A 23,709-nucleotide genomic window follows, 5' to 3' on the forward strand; every position below is an offset into this window, starting at 1 on the left:
TGTTTGCATCCAGCCCATGTGGAGACTTGAACATTACAACCTGGGTGTTTTTAGATTTATCATATAGGGACCACATATACACATATAAAAAGGAAATGATACAATGCTGTGGTGTATTTGTGCAAGTATAAATATAAAACATATACAAATAGGAAACCAAAATGAAATATAAAATGTACTATAAGCACCAGGGAGGGATTGTGCAATATGTTGTATAAGTAAACACTAGAGACTGGACGGAGCAAAGTACAGTTAGTATGATTCTGTTCTATCTGCGGTTTGTAGTTCAGGACTTTGCATTGACTTCCATTCATTTATGACAGTCTGGCCAAAACCTTATCACCTTAACCATGACCACTTCATAGCTGTCTCTAAACTTACCTTAACCAAGTTTCAAGTTTAACCAAAGCTAATACAAACACACAACTTACTTCTGACTCCACCTCCTATAGTGTGTACGTGTGTACGTGTGTGCGTGTGTGTGTGCGTGTGTGTGTGTGTGTGTGTGTGTGTGTGTGTGATCATCATTTAACCTCTGTCCCACTTTCTCAGTTTCTCAGTTTCTCATCGGGACTGAACTCGACCTGGCTGCAGGATGTCTCGCGCTGCGGACAGACTCAAACTGCTGATCCATCACCTGGATCGATCACAAGCTGCGATCGTATCCTTTCGTTTGCACGGTGTCTTTATTCTGTACCACCGGAGCTCCACGGGACCGCACGGACCGACCCCCGGTCAGCGGAGCACCGAGCGGCGCAGCCCCGGTGCAGCAGGCCGGGGTCTCCGTGCAGCCAGCGGGCCGCCATCCACAGAAACAGGAAGTTAGAGGTTTGAGTATTTTGCTGAACTGTACATGTGTCTCAGTCTCAGTCACATCCAGACTCTTTCAATATGTCTCTCTATATCTGAGGCATTAGCTTAAGTAGCTCAGAAGGCTAACCTGTCCGCTCACAACCCGTTATATGCTACTAGCCTTTATCCTCACAAGCTAACGTATACATGCTTTCTGTGTTTTGATTGTCACGTATCTTTTCACACGAGAGAAAAGCTATTAGACAGAACGTGCATCAAAGATTTACATCATGACTTGTCCAGAACAACAAAGCAGAAGCATGATGTGTTATGGAAGTTAGACAGTTAGGTTATCTTCTCATGATTATGTCACTGTAACTTCCTGCTAACTAGACATGCATTAGAAAACTTCAACTTGGACAAAATGTAGCAGCTCTAACAAACAGAAGAGATCACATCCCTACAGTTAAGATGAAGAGATCATATCAATCAACAAGAAGACATCATATGAATTGTATATGAATGTTATGAGTGGATTTATAGTTGGATCTTTGAATGTGAAGAACTTGTTTGTTCTACGGATCTATTTTAATTTTGAAGTTTGTATTCTTCTATTGTCTTTGGTTTAAACATGGCTTCTGGTCTTTTATGCCTTTATATCTTTTTTCTTACTTGCTGATTATTATAACAACCTTGCATGTGTTATTGTTTCATGTACCTGTACTTATGCTTTTATTTTATTCATTCAATTTATCTTATTTAATATTTAACAAAGCATTTTTAGTTGCATTTAATGGATGAAAGGTGCTATCAAAATAAAATGTGTTATTATCATATTATTATCACATGTTAAAGTGTAGAGAGCCTGGTTGGATTCAACATTTAACTGAGGGAGTTGACAGATGTGAAATCTCTCTCTCTCTGAGACATTGTGAACTGTGGCCTCGTTTCCCCTCCTTAACTGTTTTTCCTCCAGCGAGCAGCACCGACCTCAGCTCAAACCTTCACGCACAGCAGCCAGCCACACAAACTGAGGTGAGATCCACCTTTAGTTTGAAGGGACTCCTTCATTCCGTCGCAGCATTTGGCAGCTTCAGCAGTTGCCTCAGGGCAAAGGTTCTTGTACCAGACAAGCCTTGTTATCATTCACCTCTGACACAGTTTTATATCAGCAGACAGCTGTGCCTTGCGGGTTCAAGTGACAACTAGAACTGTCAAGTTGTTTTCAGGTGGTGTAGACACAGAGTTGTATGATACAGAGATGAACAGAGGCACCGATGTAGTTGCCTTTTCATTGTAAATCTAATAAGACTTTCAATGCAACACTGTCTGTCCATCAATCCCCTCTGACCAAAAGTCCACAACAGCTTTCAAATCCAAACGGGGCCGACACGCAGGGAGCTTCAGTTGTGCTTACTGTCACTTTTTCTTCGGCAGGTACACCTTAGAGACGGACCTGCTGAGCCCAGAGCAGCGATTCTTCTATGAGGAAAATGGCTTCATCCTCATCAAGAACCTGGTGTCGGAGGAGGACATCGACAAGTTCAGGTGACCATCACAAACTCTGGCACCTGCGAAGGAAACAGAGCTTTACAACAAGTGTATAAACTCATAATATTAAGAGTAGTAACTGTAACACAGTCTCCTGTGATAAGGACCACCATCAACCAATGAGAACCACAGACATTAACTTTTTCAATCTTAGTCTCATTGTACGTTGGTATCAAAATACTCACGATAAAAAAATCTACAACGCCACAGTGAAACAGTTTCTTTCCCTCAGATGTGCTGTCGGCTGTTAAACAGTTCTACGTACATTCTGCAGGAAGGAGTTTGAACGCATCTGTCGACAGAGAGTGAAAGTTCCCGGCTTGGTGGTGATGAAGGACGTGGCAATCGCCAAGTCAGAGTTCGTCCAGGATCAGAGGGCCGTCTCCAAACTCCAGGACTTCCAGGAGGATCCCGAGCTGTTCCGGTACTGCAACCTACCGCAGGTACATACACGTACAGTGGGTTTTCATCTGGTGGCTTAGATGTTCAACACTTCCTTTCCAATAATACTGAAAGTGTGGTAGCTGTGCATTACTGTCAAATTAGTTAGGGTAGACCTTTTTTGTTTACTGGGGCCGTGTTTATTATCCACAGGCAAAAACTTCTTTCTGATTGAAAAGCAACTTAAGTTTTCAAATAATTCAAACCCAAGCACTGATGAACAAAACCTTGGCTTTTTGTGTTAGATCCTGAAGCACGTGGAGTGTTTCACCGGACCAAACATCATGGCCATGCACACCATGCTGATCAACAAACCTCCTGATGCAGGTAAGGAGTGAGGAGACCACTTCATCTGAGGTGAACCGATTTGTTGATTGATCATCAAATTGATCAAAATTTGCTGCACCAGCTGATTTGCTGTATATGATCATTAACTCAATATTTGTGGGTTGTGGACACGATTACATAACACCAGGGGGCAGCATCAACAGGTTCCATGGTGTAATGGTTAGCACTCTGGACTCTGAATCCAGCGATCCGAGTTCAAATCTCGGTGGAACCTTATTTATCTTTGTGACGCAACATATCGTTGGAGTTAGCAATCAGATGGTGAATTGTGGCTATAAATGGATGAACATGGTCAGCAACAACACTTAAATAGGCTGTGGCATTCAAACCAGGATTGACTGTGCCAGCAAAACATTCTCCACAGCATTACACCAGCAGCAGACTGCACTCTTGACACCACTGACATTTAGCAGAGATGGGTCCATGTTGCTGAGGTCAAACTCTGATCCCATCACGTGTGACAGCAGAAATCCACGTTCATCACACCAGTCTTCATCTATTTCCAATCTTGATTGTGCTGAGTAATTCACCCTCCACAACACCAGTTTTTCAGACCTGAGTTTTGAAAGATGATGGAAAGTGTGAAATAAATTTTATCCTAATATTGTAACGAAAACATGAAAATTATGGGCTGTGTACACAACAACCTCCTGCTCCGATCGTTCTATTTATTCTTGATTATTATACATTTTACATAACATATGTATGTTTTCACAGCCAGGACGGCCGAATGGTCTAAGGCGCTGCTTGGACTGTTGGTCGGATCAAACAACTTTTACTTCCACGAAAAAAGCCTCCGGGCCACATACAGCCTGGAGGCTGGACGTCCCCCATCCCTGCTTTAAGGCTTGAAATGGGTCAGGAGCCAATTCCAGCTGAAAAAATAAAGATCAGATATAATTTATCCTAAGTTTAAGTTTAGAGGTGCCCTGTGGAGTTTTCTTATTAACAGAGTTTTTCCTATTTTTTTTTTAATCCTGCATTATTTACTAGCTAGCAATCGCTGCCCAGTCCCCATTGCTCAAGTCCTTGTGCAAAAAATATTGCTACATGCCATGATTGGTCAAATTAGTCATCTGGTGTGTGTCCTGTGTTTCAGGTAAGAAGACGTCCCGTCACCCGATGCATCAGGATCTGCACTACTTCCCGTTCCGACCGGCCGACCAGATTGTCTGCTCTTGGACGGCCATGGAGAAAGTGAACAGGCAGAACGGCTGCTTGGTCGTCCTGCCAGGAACTCACATGGGCACGCTGCAGGAGCACGACTACCCCGAGTGGGAGGTACACAAACGCACACAAAAAGCACTGCCAGAAGCGGGACCACACCAGCACACACACACGTACAGTATCTCAGCACTGTGTCTGTCCTCAGGGTGGGGTGAACAAGATGTATCACGGTGTACGAGGCTATGACTCGCAGCACCAGAGGGTGCACCTGGAGATGGAGAAGGGCGACACCGTCTTCTTCCACCCGCTGCTCATCCATGGCTCCGGCATGAATCAGACACAGGGGTTCCGCAAGGTACGACATTACCCTCAATGCACCTGGTGGTCCAGCGTTTCCCAGACCAAACACCCTGTAAATTCACAGGGTTTATACGCTACTATTTATCGGAATTAAAAACCACAAATTGTATTGGTAGATGTGATTTTAAAAATATTATGAATTCAAAGGCACTTGTGTGTGATCCTGTGTGATCATGTGTGTGTTCCCAGGCCATCTCCTGTCACTACGCCAGCGCTGAGTGTTATTACATCGACGTGAAAGGAACCACTCAGGAAAACATAGAGGAGGAGGTGAAGGAGATCGCGTCCAGGAAGTACGCTGTGGACGAAATCACATTCAAGGTCAGCGATTTACATTCATATTACTTTCTTTGAAACAATGTTACGTGTAATAGACTCCTGGATTTTGAGGTGTTTTGCACTGTTTGATGACAACACAACTATAAAAGCCACCACAGAACTACAAAAGCCACTCAACAGTAACACAATGTAATAACAGCGAAAGTGAGTGACGACAATGTTGACAATGAAGCGAGCAGAGTTACTTTCCGCGGTCAAGCCCGTTGCCTCTTAACATGCGACAACACAACTGAAGAAGCGCAGCAGATCTGCAAAAGTGATAACACGGATGCAAGAGCCTCAACACAAATACTGAAGCGACAACACAAATGCAAAAGCCACAACACAACTGCAAAAGTTACAGCACAACTGCAAAAACCACAACACGAAGACAAAATCCTCAGCACCAAAGCCAAAAAGGATAAAGTAAAAATGTTTATGTTCTTCATTTTTGGGTGCTTCTGTTGTGGTTGTGTTTCAGAAAGGTGGCAGTTGTGTGGTGGCTTTTGCGTTTGGTATACGCTTTTGTCTCGTCCACCGTAGAATCCCACATGAATGCACGATTTCACAAAACACATGATCACACAAATGAGTTAGCGAGCATATACAGTACTTTAAAGCTCAGAGCAATGAGAGAGCAGTGATGGTAACAAATTAGACAGAGAACCTAGAATTAGAGCAAACACAAGGATGACTAAGTATTCAGTGTGAGAATGTGATGTGATGGGTTTAAAAGTCCAGTATTTGCTTCACAGTCTTCCCTATTTTCACCAAAAAACTGTTTGATAAAAATGACTTTCTACTTGACTGTTAATATTTAGCATCTAAGCTCTGGTCTGAATATTATTGCTAAATTATTGTAAAAAGGCACATTTGAAAAAAAAGGTGAATTGAATCTTTAACTCTTCTTCTACAGGATACCTGGGCTTTCAGAGGTCGTCTGGTGCAGGGAGAGAGGATTTCACTGTGAGGACGCCATTGATCAGAAGACGGCAGAATGACGGCAGAATGACGGCAGAAATGACGGCAGAAATGACGGCAGAATGACCAATCACTGAGCTGAGAGGAGAGTAGGTTAATATAGTGCTGAGCTCCTTAAAGTAAAATCCCTAAATTCCTTTAGCAGAGGAGGAATAGAGCGTTTAAGACTACTTACTGTACATGTAATCATGCTCAGAAGAGTTGGGAGATTTGTTCTGGAAAAGGTCATGTGGTCCTAACAGAAAACATAAAGACAGGGAATCAGATTTATATGAAATATATATAATTTACCTCATCAGAGTTCTGAGGAAAATGAATCCTCTGACTTTCTTTCAACCTCGTGCTGCTTGTTTTGCAGCACAAAATAAAGCTGAATTAGCACTTAAAAAAGAAACAGACCTGTGTGGAACAATGGAAAAAGCTGTAATTTAGTTTTCAAAGAAAGGGATGTTAAGTGCGAAGATGTAAGCCTGAGAAAGACTTGTGGCATGTTGCTTTGACAGAAAAATGAGTATTGCTGACTGGCTGATTAAAGCACTAACATGGGTCAGGATTGGGATTGAGTATCATGAATTTTATCGATTCCAATTCTGCTCATCGATTCCGATTTTCTATTCCAATACGGTACAAATGGGTGAAATGTTTAGATAACAAAAAACATCTTTATTCTTTGAAGACACAAAGATACATATGATCATTTTTATTTTACATGTGTCTGTTGTTCGACAACATTTTAGGGAATTAGGGATGTGTTGCCACTTCAGATAAGTAATGATATCTCAGCAATGACTCAACAAACTAACTTTAACACAAAAACAAATCATATATCTCTAGGAGCTGATAAGCAGAACACAGGGGATTTGGTTCTACTTTGAACAGAGTTTAGGATCTCGACCCCAGCCTTGATTTAAACTGCTTATAAACGTATCACTGTGTAAATCGTCCTTGTTTCTGTTGATTGATAAGTGTTTGATAACGAGTGAGTGGGTTTTAATATTGTTTGTATGATAATTCTAAAGTTTTAATAAGCTTAATAATAAAAAATTGCTGCTATGATTATGACACTTTGCTTTTATTTTCTCTACAGTTTCAGACAAAGCTGCCACTTTGACCTGTGAAACGTGGTTTAATATAATAATGGTCAGTCGTAAAATACGATACGTCTACAATGTGATACAGTTATACATTACATACAGTAATGACTATAAGCATATATAGTGACCAAAGTCAAAGTACATGTTATAGTACATGTTTTCTCCAGATAGTTTTTTTTCATTTGTAGTTCTTATCACACTGAAGTTTGTTTGTGTTCATTTTTCCGATAAGTTTTGTAAGTTTGGCCTAACCCCATGTTGACACACAAATGCACAGAAGAGCCCATTTAATAATTAAACACCAGCAAGCAAAATACGAGGATACATTTTGCACATGCATATTCGCATAAATACACTATTGCACACACAGCAAATAGTTTCACCCTCACTCAGGCTCATTTGCTGCTAAATATGTCCCAGACTCCAGATCTGAAAATAGTGGGCCCGTCGTCTCTGCCCAGTTTCCTTTGCAGGAAACTGTTCCCCAGTTTCAAGTGTCTTTGGTAGTTTTTCCTCACTCTGGTTGATGGTTACAGACGGAGGATGCTGCATCTCGTGCAGATTGTGAATCCCTATGTCGTGAATGGTGAACTGAAACACACTTCAGATTGAACTACAACACTCACAGTCAAGGAACAATCCACATAAACCTACTGTGTGTACCAAGCATCTCTCAACATGATGAAGCATTAAACACAGGTTAGTACAGGTGTATGCTGCCTTCTGAGATCATACACATCTGGAGCTTTAACAAATGGGTTCAGATGTTACCACCTCTATACACATTCAACCTGTTAAATACATGTCATTCACTTAGAAACACAACAATGGACATAGAGCATGTGATAAAAAACAACAAAAAAAGAATAAAAACTCATTTCTGAGCCCAGTCTGTTAAATTATAATATGTCATACTTTGGGATTATTTTGCAACAGCTACACATTATTTATTCCTGACATGTTTTACCTGTCTAATATTATATTTTCTTTTAAGAAGATTTAGGATTGATTTCAGCTTTAAACCTTTGTGAGTGAATCTTGTAAAATGAACTATTGACCTAAGTTAAAATTGAATGAACATCAACTGGTTTCTACTTAAAAAAAATTAAAAAAATCAGCTCAATCCATTATTCCTCCTTTACCTCCTTGATTTCTTCTTCTCCTTCTTTCCGTACCCTTGGGAGATTGAAATTCCAGCAGCCCTCCTCCCCTCTCTTAGCCTTTCTCCCTTTTCCATCTCCTCCCACTCCCTTTCTTCCCTTCCCTCCCTCATCTTCCTCTCCTCTCCCAGTTGAGTTAGGTGCACTGTTTAAGTCCAGTACGGTTCTCACCTGGCTCTGTCAACATGTCCTGGACTCGAGTGATTGTCCTCTCTGCGCTCACCACCCTCCTCATCCTCACCTGTGAGTATTGTGTGTGTGGGCGGGGTGGGGACAGGGAAGGGTGGGGGAAGGAGGGTATTTGGGGATTTTACATCTTCAGGGGAGATAAGCAGAAGTGGTTTGAGCGTATACAGCACCATATATGGATATGTGCTGTCACTCTTTGTATGAAAATTTATATTTATTAAGCTGGGAGAACTTTTGACTTTAACTTCACTTTTTAATATAAGAGTTCATTTGTTGATTTCAACGTTATTTTCAAACTTCAACTAATAATAGCAGGTCGAGTTCTCAGAATATATGATAATTCTTGTATTAGACCTTCAATAAAAATATTTGCATCAAAGTGAAATATATTAGGATTGTTCACTCTTTTCTTAAGTGAAGTTACATTTGGCCCTGATTCTGTTCTGCAGTACAAACACATTTGGTTAGTTTCGAGCTGGTGTATCTGTAAAAGCTTTGTTCATGAGGTCAAAAGCTCAGCAGCCAAATGATTTAGACAAAGTTATCAATTTGTCATTGTTTCTCTGGCTTCCACTGACTTTTAAAATCGTCTGAGCTTTCATTAGTGCCGTCACCAGTGATCGGAGCTGCACTGCTAAATGTTACTGATTTGATTCAGTTCAGTTTGAAGATTCTTAGTTTGTAAAGTGAAATTTGGAAGATGGCTTTGCAATTATGGATAAAATACCTCCGCCAAGGAGTTTTTTAGTTTTTACCTCTGTCCATTCAGTTGGTTGTGTGTGAGAAAGTCAACACAAAAACTACTGAATGGATTTCCACAAATCTTGGTGGCCATTATAGTTTTCATCCGATACTAATATGTGTAACGAAATAAAGAATATTTCATGATCAAACTTTTGTGTGGCTGTCAAGATCAATTTGTTAGATGCATGGGGTTTTGTGTACGATTGGTCTTTTATCACTAGGATAAAAAGACAAAAGCAAAAACAATAAATAACAGTTTCTCCTTTTGCCCTCAGTTTCCAGTGTGGTGGAAAACGCCGCAGTACGGGACGACTCTAAACCAGCCGACCACAAAGGTGGCACCAGTTCTACACTTTTCACTATTTCACATGACTTTGACTTTGTCTTCACGTGTGACCTTAAACATGTGATCTGACCCTCAGGCGCAGCACGGCAGGTGTTCATGCCCGAGTCGGACGCCTCCAACTTCTTCAAACGTCGCGGTCGCAGTCGCCGTTCGGTCCAATACTATGAGTTCCAAGGTGAGGCTGAGATAAAGGCTGCTGCTGCATGCCAGAAAGTGGATGTAATTTTCATAAAATGGTGGAAAATATTTGGGAATCATCTGACTTTGCACCTGACAGACCAGTTTAACTCAAGCAATATTACTTCTCTTTAAGAACTTTTTTTCATTTTAGAATCTCATAAGGTCGTGTCTGTCAGCTCAGTGGCAGAAAACCAGCAGGATCTTGACTGAGTTGTTTGGTGGTGAGGAGGAGACGAGGGTCGACTGTGGCGTTTATTCATATTTGGTTTTCTTTTTGTGGTTGAGTTGCCCAAACGCTGCCCGAGTGGTTGATGTGGCCACACTGGGCAGCCTTTACTACGGCATGATTGCCCAGAACGTGTGTATGTGGGTCTTTGGGGGAGTTTTGCTTTGTTGGTTTGTGGTTTAAAGTCTGAAGATTATAAAGGTTTGAGGTTTTGACTGCGAGCTGGGAAAGTTCAAGAGAGAAACACAGACAGAGAAGGGGAATCTGAGGCAGGTGCTTCAGTAGCTGCTCACACACGCATGCACAGCCGAGCTGGAGGCTGCAGAAGGAGTCACAGGGTACTATGGAGCAGGCTGTCCCTCTCTGCTTCTCTGTACAATAAGCTCATTCTTCCACTGCCAGCATCAGCACGATACACACACACACACACACACACACACACACACACACACACACACACACACACACACACACACACACACACACACCACACAACACACACACACACACACACACACACACACACACACACACACACACGAGAGGTGTTGCAGGAGAATTGTGAAAACATACAAGGATCATATCAACACCGTGTGCCTCTTAATCAATCTTTCACAAACTGAAAGCAGATTCGGGCAGTCGGTTAATGGAGATAAAAGCATGGAAAGGGCCACACTTGCCAATATTCAGCAGACAGCATTTTTTTCCCATCTTTTTATTCAAGTGTCTCTTTGTGAACTTCTCTCTTTTCTGCTGGAAAACCCATCAGAGAAGCACATATGTGCCCCTGAACAGGCCTCCGGAGACGGGTTCGTCTTGCCCGCCAATCGGAGCACCAAACAGGGTCATGGCTTTGAAAACACAGACCCACATTCCTGGAGAAAGGTTGATTGTGTACCTTACCAGCCCAGTCCATGAGAACGGTGTGTGTGTGTGTGTGTGAGAAAGGGACCTTGACACTTGTCCCCCTGTTATGATTGTGATGTGCAGTAGCTAAGGCTAGAATTTAAGGAGCATTTACAAAAGACCATTATTGACCAAGAAAAAGTACTAGATTGTACACCATTATTTAAAGCTAGGGTTGGTAATCCTGGAAAAGACAGATAGAGCAGGCTACACAGCTACAATGCAACTGATACAACACACTCCCGGTACTGGCCACCCACGATTTGGCAATGCAGTAGTTTCAGTTTGGATGAAAGTGGTGGAACGACCAAATGACTTTAAAGAGGGCACAGAATGAACTAATACTTCAATATAACATGAATGTTTCGTGTTGTGTGGTTCTTATGAGATGTGCTAATATTCTACAAGTTGGTGTGAGGGTGGACGTGAGCCATGTCCTGCAGTGCGACAAGCCACTAATCAATGAGAAAAACAAGTTTGCAGAGTAGCGGCAGGTCTGTGTTTACATGGAACGTTGTGTTGTAATTCCTACATTTATAAGCTGATTATTTAATTGAGGGAAAAACACAGACAGTGTAGTAACGTCTAATATATACAGTGGCTGCTCTGTACCTGCATGGGTGGGGACGGTTTTGCACGGTTTTGCACAGAGATGGAGGAGGTGTTTTAGATTTAGTTTGAGGTTTTCCAGTGATCTAATAGTTAATAAGACTTTGGCTCTACATCCATCTTAGCAATGTTTTGAGCCAAATGTGAACCAGGCCAGCAAATGGGGCGTCAAGGTTGTTTAAGGAGGGAACAGAAAATGGCTGCACCCGTTTCATCGATCAGTAGCATGAGTGGGTGCACACAGATGACACTGTCGTCTTCTCCTCTCTGCAGCTGAGCAGAGGATACTCATTAAAGCGGACGAGCAGAGGAGGGAGTACAACGAGGAGCAGAGGAATGAGTACGAGAACTACGTCGAGGAGGATCGCGATGGTAAGACTTGGATTCGGCTGCTTTTGGTTGGTTTGGTTGGTGGAGGTAGAACAAGTGAAAACAACTTTCTACAGATGTGAAATAAAGAAGAAACCACCATCCATCTGTCCCTCATTTCCCTGCTTTCTACAGAGGGCTGGAAATACCAATGTCAGTACATCTCATGAGAAAGATGGAGCATAGACACTGACAACCTTTAATATCAGTTATCACAACAAAGGCTCAATGAAAGAATCGACTAAGGGAAGCCAGAGTTTTTGTTTGGATCTTGGATGAACCCCTCGGCACCCACGAGCCTGTGGGCTGCAGCAGAGGGCCGAAGACTCCACACCGATTTAAAGTGTTAATTTGTGGTTGACCCCAGACCGACAATCTTCTCTGTGGTTGTCTGTCGGCATGATTAAGTTAAAGCAACAATTTCTAAAATAAGAACTGCTAACCACAAACATGTGACTGCTTTTATGCGGTTTTATGTCAGAGACGCAGTGTTTGGGGTAACGAGTTATTTTAGGAAAACAAAAAAGATCTGCTCCGGTTGAAGGAAGACAACTGATCACCATCTGTCAAGACTCTGTCAAATTGCTGTTTTCTGTTTTGGGGTTAGAGGACGAAACATTCAAGCATCTGTAGCAGGCACAGATTCCTACATTGGTCCCTATGCTACATAAAAAGCCCCTCGGGTTAAGTTTAGGGTCAGTGCATGTACTACTTCAGCATGAACAGAGGAAAAAACCTTGCTATACTGAATTAAAAGAATTCTATTCCAAGATGGCTACCCCATTGCAGTCCCAAAAGCAGAAAGAAACTTTAGCTTTTTCAAATTGCACATTAACGAGTGATGTTGGCTTTGCCGCCATTTTGTTAGTGGGTTGTTGACACATGCACTTGCCGTTGGTTTCACTGAATGGGAGATATCAGAAATTCCCAATATGTTTAGTTTACAATGGCTGCATGGGAGATAAATTGCTTTTTACTTATCTGCTTGTAAACAGTCTGTACGATGATGTGTTGATGTGCACCTAGCTAAATGCTAACAGTTTAGAGGACTAGTATTTAACCTTAATGATATTTTAGCGAAAGATTTATGTTCCGGGTTTTAAATACATTTAATCAAATCTGCAATGAAACATTAATATGACATATTAGCAAACTATTGCCGATACGTGTAGTTACAGAACAGTTACGCTCTAGGGGCTATAGAGTTACTATACAAATATTGATTATAGCTGCTCTAATTGAACGTTTGTTTTCCACAGAGACAAATGAGCGATCGAGGGAGACGAACGAGCAGCTGAGGGAGTATCACTACGACGGCTATTACCCTCGCTCCCAGTGGTTCCACTGAGCACACCTGCTGGTGTGGAAGCTACAGCGCCTCTCACTGGGGCAGCAGTGGTACTGCCACTGACACGTTGAGAGCCAGTGCCAAAATTCGTACCGTTGTTTTTCTACTTTAATCTGCAGGATGAAACTTTTCTTTTGCTTTATTTTTTATACAGCCTAAACTATGCAATATGTCTCCATGTTAAACTGTAAAGTGCATTTAAAGTGCACTTTTTGAATTGAAGCTAAATGTTATCATTGATGTTTTGCATGCTTGTTTTTATTGCCTTTTACACATATACGTGGTTATATACAGTGTCCTTCAGTCAGCCTGAGAGTGACGTCATTACTTTAAGTGTAAATAACAAATAAAGAGGAATTTCCTCATTACCAGGCCACTGTTTTGACTCAAGCGAGCACTGTCTGGTATTTGGAGAATTTAAAGGGAGGGAGGTGGTGTGGAATAAAAGAGAAGACGAGGTGAGCTGCAGAAGTCATCAGGCGGAAATCCATTCCACATTCCACAGTGGAAATATTAGACTGGGAAGCCGAGAGACTCAAGAGGTAGAGAGAGGAGGAAGGGAAAAAAAGCAGCAACAGGGTAATGAGCCGAAAATTAAAGCTTCAAAATGATGAGGCTTGACTCTGTATAATTACATATATCCAAAAACCTTATTTCATATCTATACCATGATTCCACCTCAGATCTCTCCTGTTTTAAGACCGTTGGCTCGGAGACTTGAGCGAGTGCCACCTGGCCTCTGCAGTCATCGCTCCAACACATGGAGCGTGTTAGTGGGTGTTTGTGTCCCATCACAGGAGACTGGTTCAGTCCCCATGACCCAAATATCTCAGTTCAGAACTATTAGCAGAGTAATAACTCAGAGTAATAACTCAGAGTAATAACTCCTCACTAATGTGATACAAAAATAAGTTGGATATATAAGCAAACTGCCTTATTTTTACATTCTGAGTATCTTAACTTCCAACCAATATTGATGATAATCATAAAAAACACTGCCAAGACATGGCAGCCCCCTTAAATTCAATCAAGCTGCACCAAATTTCACACATTATATCAGTTCCCTAAATACGCCAGAAAAAAAAAAAAATTATCTGGGAAATCTGGGAAAATCTTGGTGAAAAAGTCACAACGTTAAAGACAGTGATTAGAAATTCCTGACTTTGGCCCCTCTGTCCAGATCTGCACCAAATTGATAAGTGTTCCTTCTTGGCCGAGGACTTATCTTTAGGTTTCGTGGAAATCCGTTTAGTAGTTTTTATCTAGTTGGATAATCCTTTTTCATAGCAGACATTTTGGAGGACTAGCACAGATCTTATTTATAAGAACAATGGCTCTGTTCAGTTTATGTCATAAGACAATGTGACTGTGAGGCAGCAGGAACAACAACAACAGGGTCCTGAGACCGAAGCAGCTAAATGGAATGCAGCCATCATGCGTTCAGACATTCTTTTTCTACTGCGACAAGTCAAAACCTCTGTTGTGAAAAAGTCCAACAAAGAGGAAAGAAGGAAATCATTACTATTCTGTAAGATTATTTAAAAATTGACCTGATGTTGCTGTTTTGACCTGAGGGACATATTTACCATTTTGATCTAATTTCATTGCATATTTAGACGTTTCATACTTAGATACAGCATCTGTTTGCTCAGCTTTTCTTCATTTAAGTTTATCAGCTGCAAACTGAGTAGAAACACACACATTTCACGTGAAATCTTACGCAAATTCTTACTTTAATAAGATTCTTTCCAGTCAATATAATCACAAACATTTAAATCTCCATAATCAACATGTTTAAAAACAAAATTCATAGACATGTAGAAAGACACAAGACAAACAAACAAAAAAATATCCAAGTACACGCTGTTCCCTTGACGACCGGGTTGCCGCAGGGATGAAGATGAAGTCACTTCATCTGCTGTTGAGGAACTTTCCATGCTCCTCTCCTCGAGGCTGGAGAAGCTCTCCGGCGATTTTTGGTCCTATTTTCTCCTGTAATAAAATATGAACATCAACCTCAGGAGTGTTTTCTTTCACAGCCATAAAAGTATATTTATTTTACTTTAAATGAAAGGAAATCTGAGCCAGAGAGAAAGTTTACCTTCAGCATCCCGTCACGCTCCCATTTGAACAGACCACAGTTACTGTAATGGTAAAACAACATTAGTTATTCATGTGACAAAGGGAAAAGAGACAGAAAATCAATCAACTGAAAACAACTTTTTAACATTTGATTGTATTCAATAAGAGGTGCTAGTCGAGTTTAGGTTCCACTCACTATTGCTGAACTAATGGAAAGTAAACCATTTCAAATTCTCTGACACTTAAAAAAACATTAAACGTGAGAAAGAGACAACAAAAGCTGGAGACACAGCCGGAGTCTCACCTGCAGTGTATGTGCGGCAGTCTGTCCAGAGCGATGGCTCTCTGTCCACACGGACATTTGAAGAAACGTTTCAGGGCGTCGTGCCACCGCAGGGCGTGATTCTCCTCCACACAGCGATCCGCGGGCTTAAAGTAGGTGTAACTACACTGGAATCAGCGGAACATGGGGAAAAAATGCTTAATTCTCCAACTTCTGAGATGGTCAGAGGCGACCAATCATCCGCACCATGTTCTCGTTCATGATTATGACACGGACATACAAAACCTTAGCTTAAAGATTTTTTGAAAATAGCATCACATACATTCGCTAATCCGCTCAGTACCTTTTACAGCTGACAGCCCGACACTTCATCTCTCTGACGCCCTCATCTTCTCCTCCATCTGCTCTTTCTTCACCAGAACGTCAAAGTAGCGCTCCTGCAGCTGGTACTCCGCCTAAGTCAGGGGAGAAAGTTTCTTTAGTTTCCACACATTCTACTACGATTTATATGTAGAAAAGCATCTGATGTAAAAAAATACAGAGAAAAATCAGATGTACTTTAATCAAACTGGGCTATGAAAATAGATGCACTGGTCATACCGCTTGTAGCACGGCCCCGTGGCGAGATTTGGCGTTGAGGAGTTTCTGGAACTCGTCTGACTCAATGTAGCGGAGCTGTTCTCTCTTCTTCTTTTCGGCTGGCTCCTCTTCCTCATTGCCTGACGATTCACCTGTTCAGGTAAGATGAAGAGCAGGTGATGGTAAACGTAAATGAGCTAACTTCCTGTCGAAGAGTTCTGAAATGAAGTGAACATTTCTTTTCATATGTTAGTGGATGTCTTGTCCTGTCCTGATTTCTTTTAACGGAATGATTTAAAAGTACAAGTAAGTTGGTGTTGTTAAATTGAGGAAATTATTAATAACAGTGAAAGTGAAAAAAGAGGTTATAAGATACAACAGAAGCAAATTAATATTATTGCCAGATATTGAAAAGGTGAGGATCTGCACTTTTAAAAGCTCCTGTTAATACCAACAATTAATTTAAACCAACACACGATGTGTCAGCAATAAAAATAGAACTAAACAAACTAAATAAACATTAGGTACAGGGAAAAAATGTGTGTGTGTGTGTGTGTGTGTGTGTGTATGGTGGGGTGTGGGTTGTGTGTGTGGTGTGTGTGTGTGTGTTGTGTGTGTGTATGTGTGTGTGTGTGTGTGTGTGTGTGTGTGTGTGTGTGTGTGTGTGTGTGTGTGTGTGTGGTGTGTGTGTGTGTGTGTGTGTGTACCTGGGGGTGAGGTCAGATTCTTCTCCACCCGAGCGCTGATTTCCCCGTCGTTACTCCTCTTCCTCTTCACAGAGTTGGGGTCTTCCTTTTTAAGCTTCGTGCCTTTTCCTCTCAGTCTCTTCAGAGCAGCCAGCTTGGATGCTGATAGGTTCAGAGCGCTGGCCGCAGGGGCCGGAGGGGGGCTGTTCTCAAAGAAGAGGATGTCGTCACCCTCGGAGAAGCCTCGGCCCAGGGTGGGCGCATGGGGTGCTGCGGGGCTTTGGGTGGATCTGGGACCTCAGAAGCTGCTTTCGGGGACATCAGACCATCTTGGGCCCGTGAGGACGATGACGATCCGGGTCTGACCCCTGCAGAGTTCTGCAGCGCCCTTTTCTGGATCTCCTCCGCTCTTTGTCGACGGTTCTGCAGAAGCTCCCGCTGCATCTGTTTCTGCTGCTTCAGCAGGTCAGAGGCTGTGATGGACTGAACTGGAGCACCAGTCGCATCTTTGGGGACTGAGGATGGACAACAGATCAATAATGAGAATATCTGGGCACTGTAAATACCAGGCTACCAGTCAGGTATCAACCCATACAGACGTCTGTAGGTTTTTAAGGGTTTGTGAAGGCACAAAGGTTGTGACAGAGCTGTGTACCTGATTTGCTGCCCTGGACTAAGTGCTTCTTCAGCTGCAGAGCTCCCGGTGTTGGCAACGACATCAGACTCTTGAATGTCGCTTGTACAACCTGAAACTTCACCGGACTGCACACCTATATAAATAAAAAAGCACAACAAAAATAACTTTAGAGAGAATTGTTTCACTATTAAACAAATCCTAAAATATTTAAATGTATTTTTGGGCAAACAGGCACCATTCAAAATCCACTGAATAAACTATTAGCAGTGCCGTGCAGTGTACCCATGATGTAAGACGACTAAAACCGAATTACCTAAATACTGAAGAAAACCTAAAAACACTAATTCCCAGGCAAGCTCGGCACCATTTTTCTTTGATGCTTTCTCAGTGATTTTATGGATGGTGTTTAGATTTGAGTTATGAGGTCAAAGGCTTTCAGCGCTCACTACAACAATAGGGGTTTAAACGTAACTCCCTTGAGTGTGTCATCAGTCAGGACACGGCAGCTGACTGTCTGTTGTTTTTAGAACACCAGCATGATCCATCCTTTCACCTCACGCGGCCACGTCTCTTCCTCTACAGCCCTTTGCTCAAATCAACAGTAAAGAGGATATAAAATCGAAGTGCATTTCCATGAAAATTATAGAAATAATATAATTGATCAGAGTGTGTGTGTGGGTCTTCCTCCTTACCGAGCCTCTTGGCCTTATCCGCGAGCTGAGCCGAGCCTTTCACAAACAGCTTGTCCAGAGTTTTCTGGACGGGCTTGGAGGACTTTCTGTAACACACAGATGTGCTCGTGAAAATGCCAGGCGGCTGAGACTCTGACCAGACCCAGAGTGCTGCTGGCTTTAAATACAGCCGTTAGTGACTTCAACATACACATAGTTAAAGTGCAAAGATAATTTCTGCCACAATCTAAACTGGGACCGGTTTGTTATCTCAGTTTGATGAATGACTGTGTCATTAAAAAAAACTTTATATGTTTGCCATTGCATGAGACTTGCAAGAACATACAATCAATCTATTGACTCACAGTGACGAAGCGCAGGCGGCCGAGGAAACGCCACCATAGTGGAAGCCGTCCTGACACAGCCGGTCCTTCAAGCTGCTGCCTTTCCCTTTGAACTTGTTGGGAGCTTTTCCAGAGAATGAGGACTGCAGCTCAGCCCTCTTCGAGCTCATCTTCTTATACTGGGCCTTGACGTGATACTGGCAGAACTGGCACTCGAACTGGAAACAAACAAGCACATAGAAACAATGAAATATTGATCCCTGGTGAGGATGTGGACTTAAAAACACGGGTACAACTTAGGGAAAGAAGGAGCTTGAAAGGATGCACACACCATGTTGACAATCTGAGAGCAGGGGTCTCCGTTCTTCTTCGGGGCCTGGCAGGTGCCGAAGTCTTGAGCTTCACCCATCAGCAGCACCTTCTGTTGGTGATCCACCGTCAGGCTGACCTGTGCAAGTTCACCACAAACTCTTACTTTCGGAGTTAGGAAGAGGATATATCATGTCAACAGTTTTCTCAAGGTTCTCTGAAATTGACTGTTGCTCTCGTCTCCTCGCCAAATGATAAATTATCTTTACTTAACTTCATTATTTGAAAACCGGAGACAGTCGATGATCTTTGAGAGAAAAGTTTATGATTTTTATCGGAAGCCTTTCTGATAAAACTGTAATTTTCTTAATATTACAACAGGAGAGTTTCAAGGAGATCGTTGTAAGTTAAGGGATGAGAGAACCCAGACTTGCAACTGGAAGATCATTGGTGGGTTAGCCAGAACTGCATGAAACATTTGGCTGGGGAACCTGAAACACCAAAAAGCCTCCAGCCGATCTGTTCAGTGGACATCATATTTAACTGGGGATTTTCTGACAGTTGTGAATGTCGACAACCGCTCTCAACAACACTAAATAAATAAAAGGTGATGATTGGAGGAGCTTGCTTGAGGATTTTGACATTCATAAAGGTTATCTGGTAAAATAACTGCACAAACGTCAAGATAATGAGAGAAAACTATCCTCAAGCTGTGCTACTGGGAACTGGAAACTTCCAGACTGTGCGCTCACCCCATCGTATCCTTCCTTCTGCTTCATGGAGTTTGGGTTGAGGAGTCCGATAACGGTGCCCGGCTCCGTCTTCCAGTGCTCTTTGTGGACTTCGCCAAACAGCAACAGAGACACATACACGTCCAGGTTGTGGAGGTCGTTCAGCTTCCAGATGCTGAAGGTTTTGCCCTGTAGAGAAGATGCGTTCAGACAAGAGTGTGATGGTGCACAGTATTTCCAATACATTTTAGATTAGATGGAGCTTTACTGTTGCGATAAAAAAAAAAAAAACTCATCACAGAGATCTTCCACTAATCACAATTTGAAGCTGCCAGTTTACTGTAAGTCATACGATCTATAATGTACGCCCAGTGTTTGTCGTTACGGAGATACGGCTGCACAGAATGGGAACATGGAAATGGGAAAAATGTTTGAGAAAAGCTCGGAAAATTTTAATTGGAACGAGAAATCCATAGTTGAAGTATTGCTGAAAAGTTTGAGTTGGTCTGATAATTGTGTTTCTCTTTAATTTAGTGAATAGTGAGTCAAAATCCATTTATCCACATTTTATTTGTTTGCAGAGCTGCTAGAACCTGGAGATTCCTTCCACGTGACACACAACAGTATTCATCAAAACACAGAGAGTTACAATCCAAAATGGGAGGAAGGTGCATAGACCTACACTGCTGCTGCTTTGTGGTGTGGCCTTGTTGACCAATACTCCAAACGTCACCCAGTCACTGTCCTCCAGCTTCTCCCGAGCCAAACACTCCGGCACCTGCGACAGTCGGATCAGACGGCGGTCACCCATCCTGCGGTCCATATCAATGGAGGAAACCCGAGGTTTTCTGAAATCGAAAAAAAAAGAAGCCGCGATTCAGATCGAAAAGCCTTTATTGCGTATGGATCTTTTCCATTTAAATAAAATGTCAATCACACATTTTCAGTGTCCTCACCTGAGCCGCAGTCCTGAGTATTTCTCAACAGCCACATCTTTAGGGAGAGCAGGGAGAGAAGAAGGTTTGGCTGCCGCTGATGCAGCTGGTGAAGGTTTGGTGGCCGGAGGTGAACGCAGAGGCTTGTAAACCTTGCTGGTGCTCTCCAAAGGCTGGAAGGTGCTGCCGAGCTTTATCTCCACCAGTGGCCCCCTTTCCTCTGAGGGGAAAACAGAAAGGAAAGTACATCAGTCTTCAAATTACAATTAAGGAACATTTTTAGCGATTCTGTTATTTATGAAAAGATGGTTTAAGCGATGTTTGACCTGGTGATGTGCTGGGTTTGGCTTGGTGGGCTAGCCTGGCTTTGCGTTTGAAGGAGTCAGCGTTATTCAGCTGGTCGGAGAAGTCAGCGGACTCGTGGACCTTCACGTTTCCTTCTCTGACTGGAGTGGATGAAGATGTTGCTGCAGTCAGGAAACAGAGACACAATCATCGTCTGTTTCCCTTGCTGATTTATTTTGTACTTAAAGTGTAACATTAAATAGCAAACAACAAAACATTTACCCGCTTGTGTCTTCTGTGTGGCAGCTGCTGATTTAGCCGGAGTCACTTTGGAGGTGAGCTGTCGGGGAGGTGTTGGTTTGGGGGTCATACGTTTGGGAGCAGCTGAGCGCCCTGCTGTCCTGACTGGAGTGGATGACGGGGTGGAAACCTTCTGACTGACCTCCAGCTGCTGCTGCAACCTCTGCATCTGCTCTTGCATCTTTCTCAGCTCCTCTGGAGAGGGAAGAAGGTTCCAGGGGTGAACACAGACTCATCGAGCAACATTTTACTGAACTAAATTACTTTGCACATGAATAGATTTAAGGAGCGACTGCTGTGGCACAAACCTTGTAAATCCTTTTTGGACTTGGCTTCTGCTCCACTTGATTTTCCTGTAGTGTGTTTCTCCTCATTTTCAATGTCATCCACATCTCCAAAGAGATCTGACACCACATCATCCGTTCCTGCATTCTGCTCTTCCTCCTCTATGCCCTCTTTGTACTCCTCCTCCTCGTTGTTGTCATCATCAAACAGGCCGTCTAAGTCGTCTGCCTGCTCCTGACCGGCCTGATCTTCGCCAACATCCTCGCTCTCGGCCAGCAGCGCAGTCAAAATGTCCAGATCATCCTCACCTGAGCAGATTACCAGTGTAAATATGTGTTTCCTGAACTACTGGTAAAGCTTATTATAAGTCTTCTGATACTTACTGTCCATTTTAGGGATATTGACGATGGGGCTGATTTCAGATAACCTGGTGACCTATAGGGAAGCAGAATAAGAATCTAATTCAGCAGCTCTTTAAGTTAAAAAGCATTTCTCTCTAGAAACACACACCTTTTAAATTTAACTTGATAATAAGAAAAGGTTCAAAAATGTTCATTGTGGAGCAACCGACGAAAGACCTGAAAACCTGATATATGGATAATAATTGTCTATTTCATTGGTATATTGGATCCACAAAATCTGCAAAACAGACTGAAATGATGATCCAGACAATTCTTACTAGACTTGCCTTGTGGGTAACCTAATCATTATTTAGCCTTTCATGGTTTGTTTACCTCAATTTCAATGGGTCTTTCCTCCCTTATCTCCCTATTTAAAATGGCATCTGCTGCTACAAAGACCCATGATACTTAATCCTATCATGCATATTTTCCTCACATTAAAATGTGTAGTTGACAGGTTTATTTATATGTTTACATCACGCCATACTGCACATTTTCTCATGTTAAACAGGCACTCTGCAGTATAGTGTCTAAATTCAAGTATGATAACTTGTCTTGTTGCACTAGCAGCTTCAACCAATTCTTATGTTCTCTACATAGGTGAGTATTTCATTCAAAGATTGACACTATAACGTTTCTTATATGTATATAAAAGGTCAGTGGTTTGATTCCCGGACCTGCAGGAAACATTTGGTTCGGGAGAGTGAACAAGCTGGACATCGTTTTAAAATGTGGATGTCCTATATTATATGACACTAGATCAGATATTCACATATATATGAGGCTGTGACCACAATTAAAACCCTGCTCATTTTCAATGTGATTATCATATGACTCTTAATATAAGTTACATGATTGATCAAACTTTAACACCATGAAGTAAACATTGATCATTTCAACCTATGTACGTTTTCTAAGAAGCTGTATTCTGAGAGAAATGTCATTCTCATGTTATCATGTATGTCAAGTAAATGGGAGCACCATTCCCACTATGTATACAATCTGTAACCCAGTGGTGCTGTGACAACAGTCCAGCACAGATCTGTGCAGGAAAGACTCTTGTCCTGTGTCCCCACGTCTTAAAAAACCCTCCCATTCTATACAAAGGAGTTGAGTAAAGTATTGATTCGGGTTCTTCCTGTGGAAACTACAGTGTCTCAGAGGAGGCCATGCCCTGGTTCACTGGGCCCATTTAAACTGACATTTAAAGTCACTTAATGTTCTAACAGAGACTTGACTGTCAACTTTGAGAGATTAGTACAATGACATGTCTCTGCGCATATCAGAACGAAACTGTTGATACAGTATTTCATAAAACTTTAAGTTTTGAGATGACAGCCGACTCACCTCGGAATCTTGTGAAGCTCTGGGTCCTTCGCTCAAAAGCAACTTTGACAGACTTTATAAACACGTCCGGTCTGTTAATATAACACATATGTCCCTGCAATTAACAGTAAACACAGCTATGATCCATTACTACAGTTATATTTAGTAAAAACGTCACATTCAGTTCGTCTCGCTTCTTCTACAAAGACTCAGAGCGAGGGAGAAAAATCTAAACTGGCGCTAAACGGAGGACCCCGCTGTGTTGTCAAAGCTGTGTTAGGTGGCCAATAGTTTGCCTGATTGAAAAGAAGAGGTTTCTGTGTCGTAGACGTAGACTAGCAGTTCGACAAAAAAACTAAGATCGAATTGATCAAAATCAATTATTTTTGTGAATAATTAAAGAAAATGTTACAACAAAATCAGTTTGATATTGTTTGTTTTTTAGTTTTTTCAAGGCGAACTCAAGGGCCTACAATATGTATTTACATAGCTGAGGAACGGGCTGTGAGTGGGATTATTATTATAATATTATATTATTGTGCCCAGAGTTTCATTTTATTTATCTATTTATTTAAAATTCCTTTTACTTTGAACCATAGCACCTATGATTTTCGTGTTTGTGCATATTAATATATATTTATATTGAATTTGTTCAGTTTTATATTGTTGTTGTAAATGTTTTTGTCTGATAAATATGTATTTTGTAATACAAAAGTTATAATAAAT

At 41.9% G+C, this 23,709-nt stretch overlaps 3 protein-coding genes and 1 non-coding gene across 4 annotated transcripts; 3 read left to right on the top strand and 1 right to left on the bottom strand.

Moving 5' to 3' along the window:
• Positions 1–503: 503 nt before the first annotated feature.
• Positions 504–6,506, top strand: phyh (phytanoyl-CoA 2-hydroxylase). The gene is made up of 11 exons (XM_034578783.1): positions 504–661; positions 1,769–1,827; positions 2,230–2,340; positions 2,618–2,786; positions 3,030–3,111; positions 4,232–4,413; positions 4,505–4,654; positions 4,849–4,980; positions 5,894–5,974; positions 6,010–6,389; positions 6,428–6,506. Exons 1-9 carry the CDS (start codon positions 596–598, stop codon positions 5,945–5,947), a joined length of 1,005 nt encoding a protein of 334 aa, XP_034434674.1. The 5' UTR covers positions 504–595; the 3' UTR covers positions 5,948–5,974; positions 6,010–6,389; positions 6,428–6,506.
• Positions 3,275–3,346, top strand: trnaq-cug. Its single transcript has one exon. It is a non-coding gene; the product is annotated as a tRNA-Gln (tRNA).
• A 1,737-nt stretch (positions 6,507–8,243) lies between the features above and the next one.
• On the top strand, positions 8,244–13,237 carry ucmaa (upper zone of growth plate and cartilage matrix associated a). The gene is made up of 5 exons (XM_034578990.1): positions 8,244–8,455; positions 9,421–9,480; positions 9,568–9,666; positions 11,686–11,784; positions 13,041–13,237. The coding sequence occupies exons 1-5, from the start codon at positions 8,398–8,400 to the stop codon at positions 13,127–13,129; spliced, it is 405 nt and encodes a 134-aa protein (XP_034434881.1). The 5' UTR covers positions 8,244–8,397; the 3' UTR covers positions 13,130–13,237.
• Positions 13,238–14,595: 1,358 nt separating this feature from the next.
• mcm10 (minichromosome maintenance 10 replication initiation factor) lies at positions 14,596–23,215 on the bottom strand. Its single transcript, XM_034578917.1, is given in 21 exon segments — positions 14,596–15,121; positions 15,231–15,273; positions 15,516–15,663; positions 15,839–15,874; positions 15,877–15,949; positions 16,095–16,225; positions 16,781–17,036; positions 17,039–17,274; positions 17,415–17,490; positions 17,492–17,529; positions 18,089–18,174; positions 18,433–18,629; positions 18,743–18,859; positions 19,473–19,640; positions 20,134–20,299; positions 20,408–20,606; positions 20,713–20,853; positions 20,954–21,166; positions 21,280–21,564; positions 21,640–21,691; positions 23,005–23,215. Coding segments are annotated over 20 exon segments (2,697 nt in total). The 5' UTR covers positions 21,647–21,691; positions 23,005–23,215; the 3' UTR covers positions 14,596–15,040.
• Positions 23,216–23,709: the final 494 nt, after the last annotated feature.

Source organism: Hippoglossus hippoglossus, chromosome 23, assembly GCF_009819705.1.
Source record: "Hippoglossus hippoglossus isolate fHipHip1 chromosome 23, fHipHip1.pri, whole genome shotgun sequence".
Classification (NCBI taxonomy): domain Eukaryota; kingdom Metazoa; phylum Chordata; class Actinopteri; order Pleuronectiformes; family Pleuronectidae; genus Hippoglossus; species Hippoglossus hippoglossus.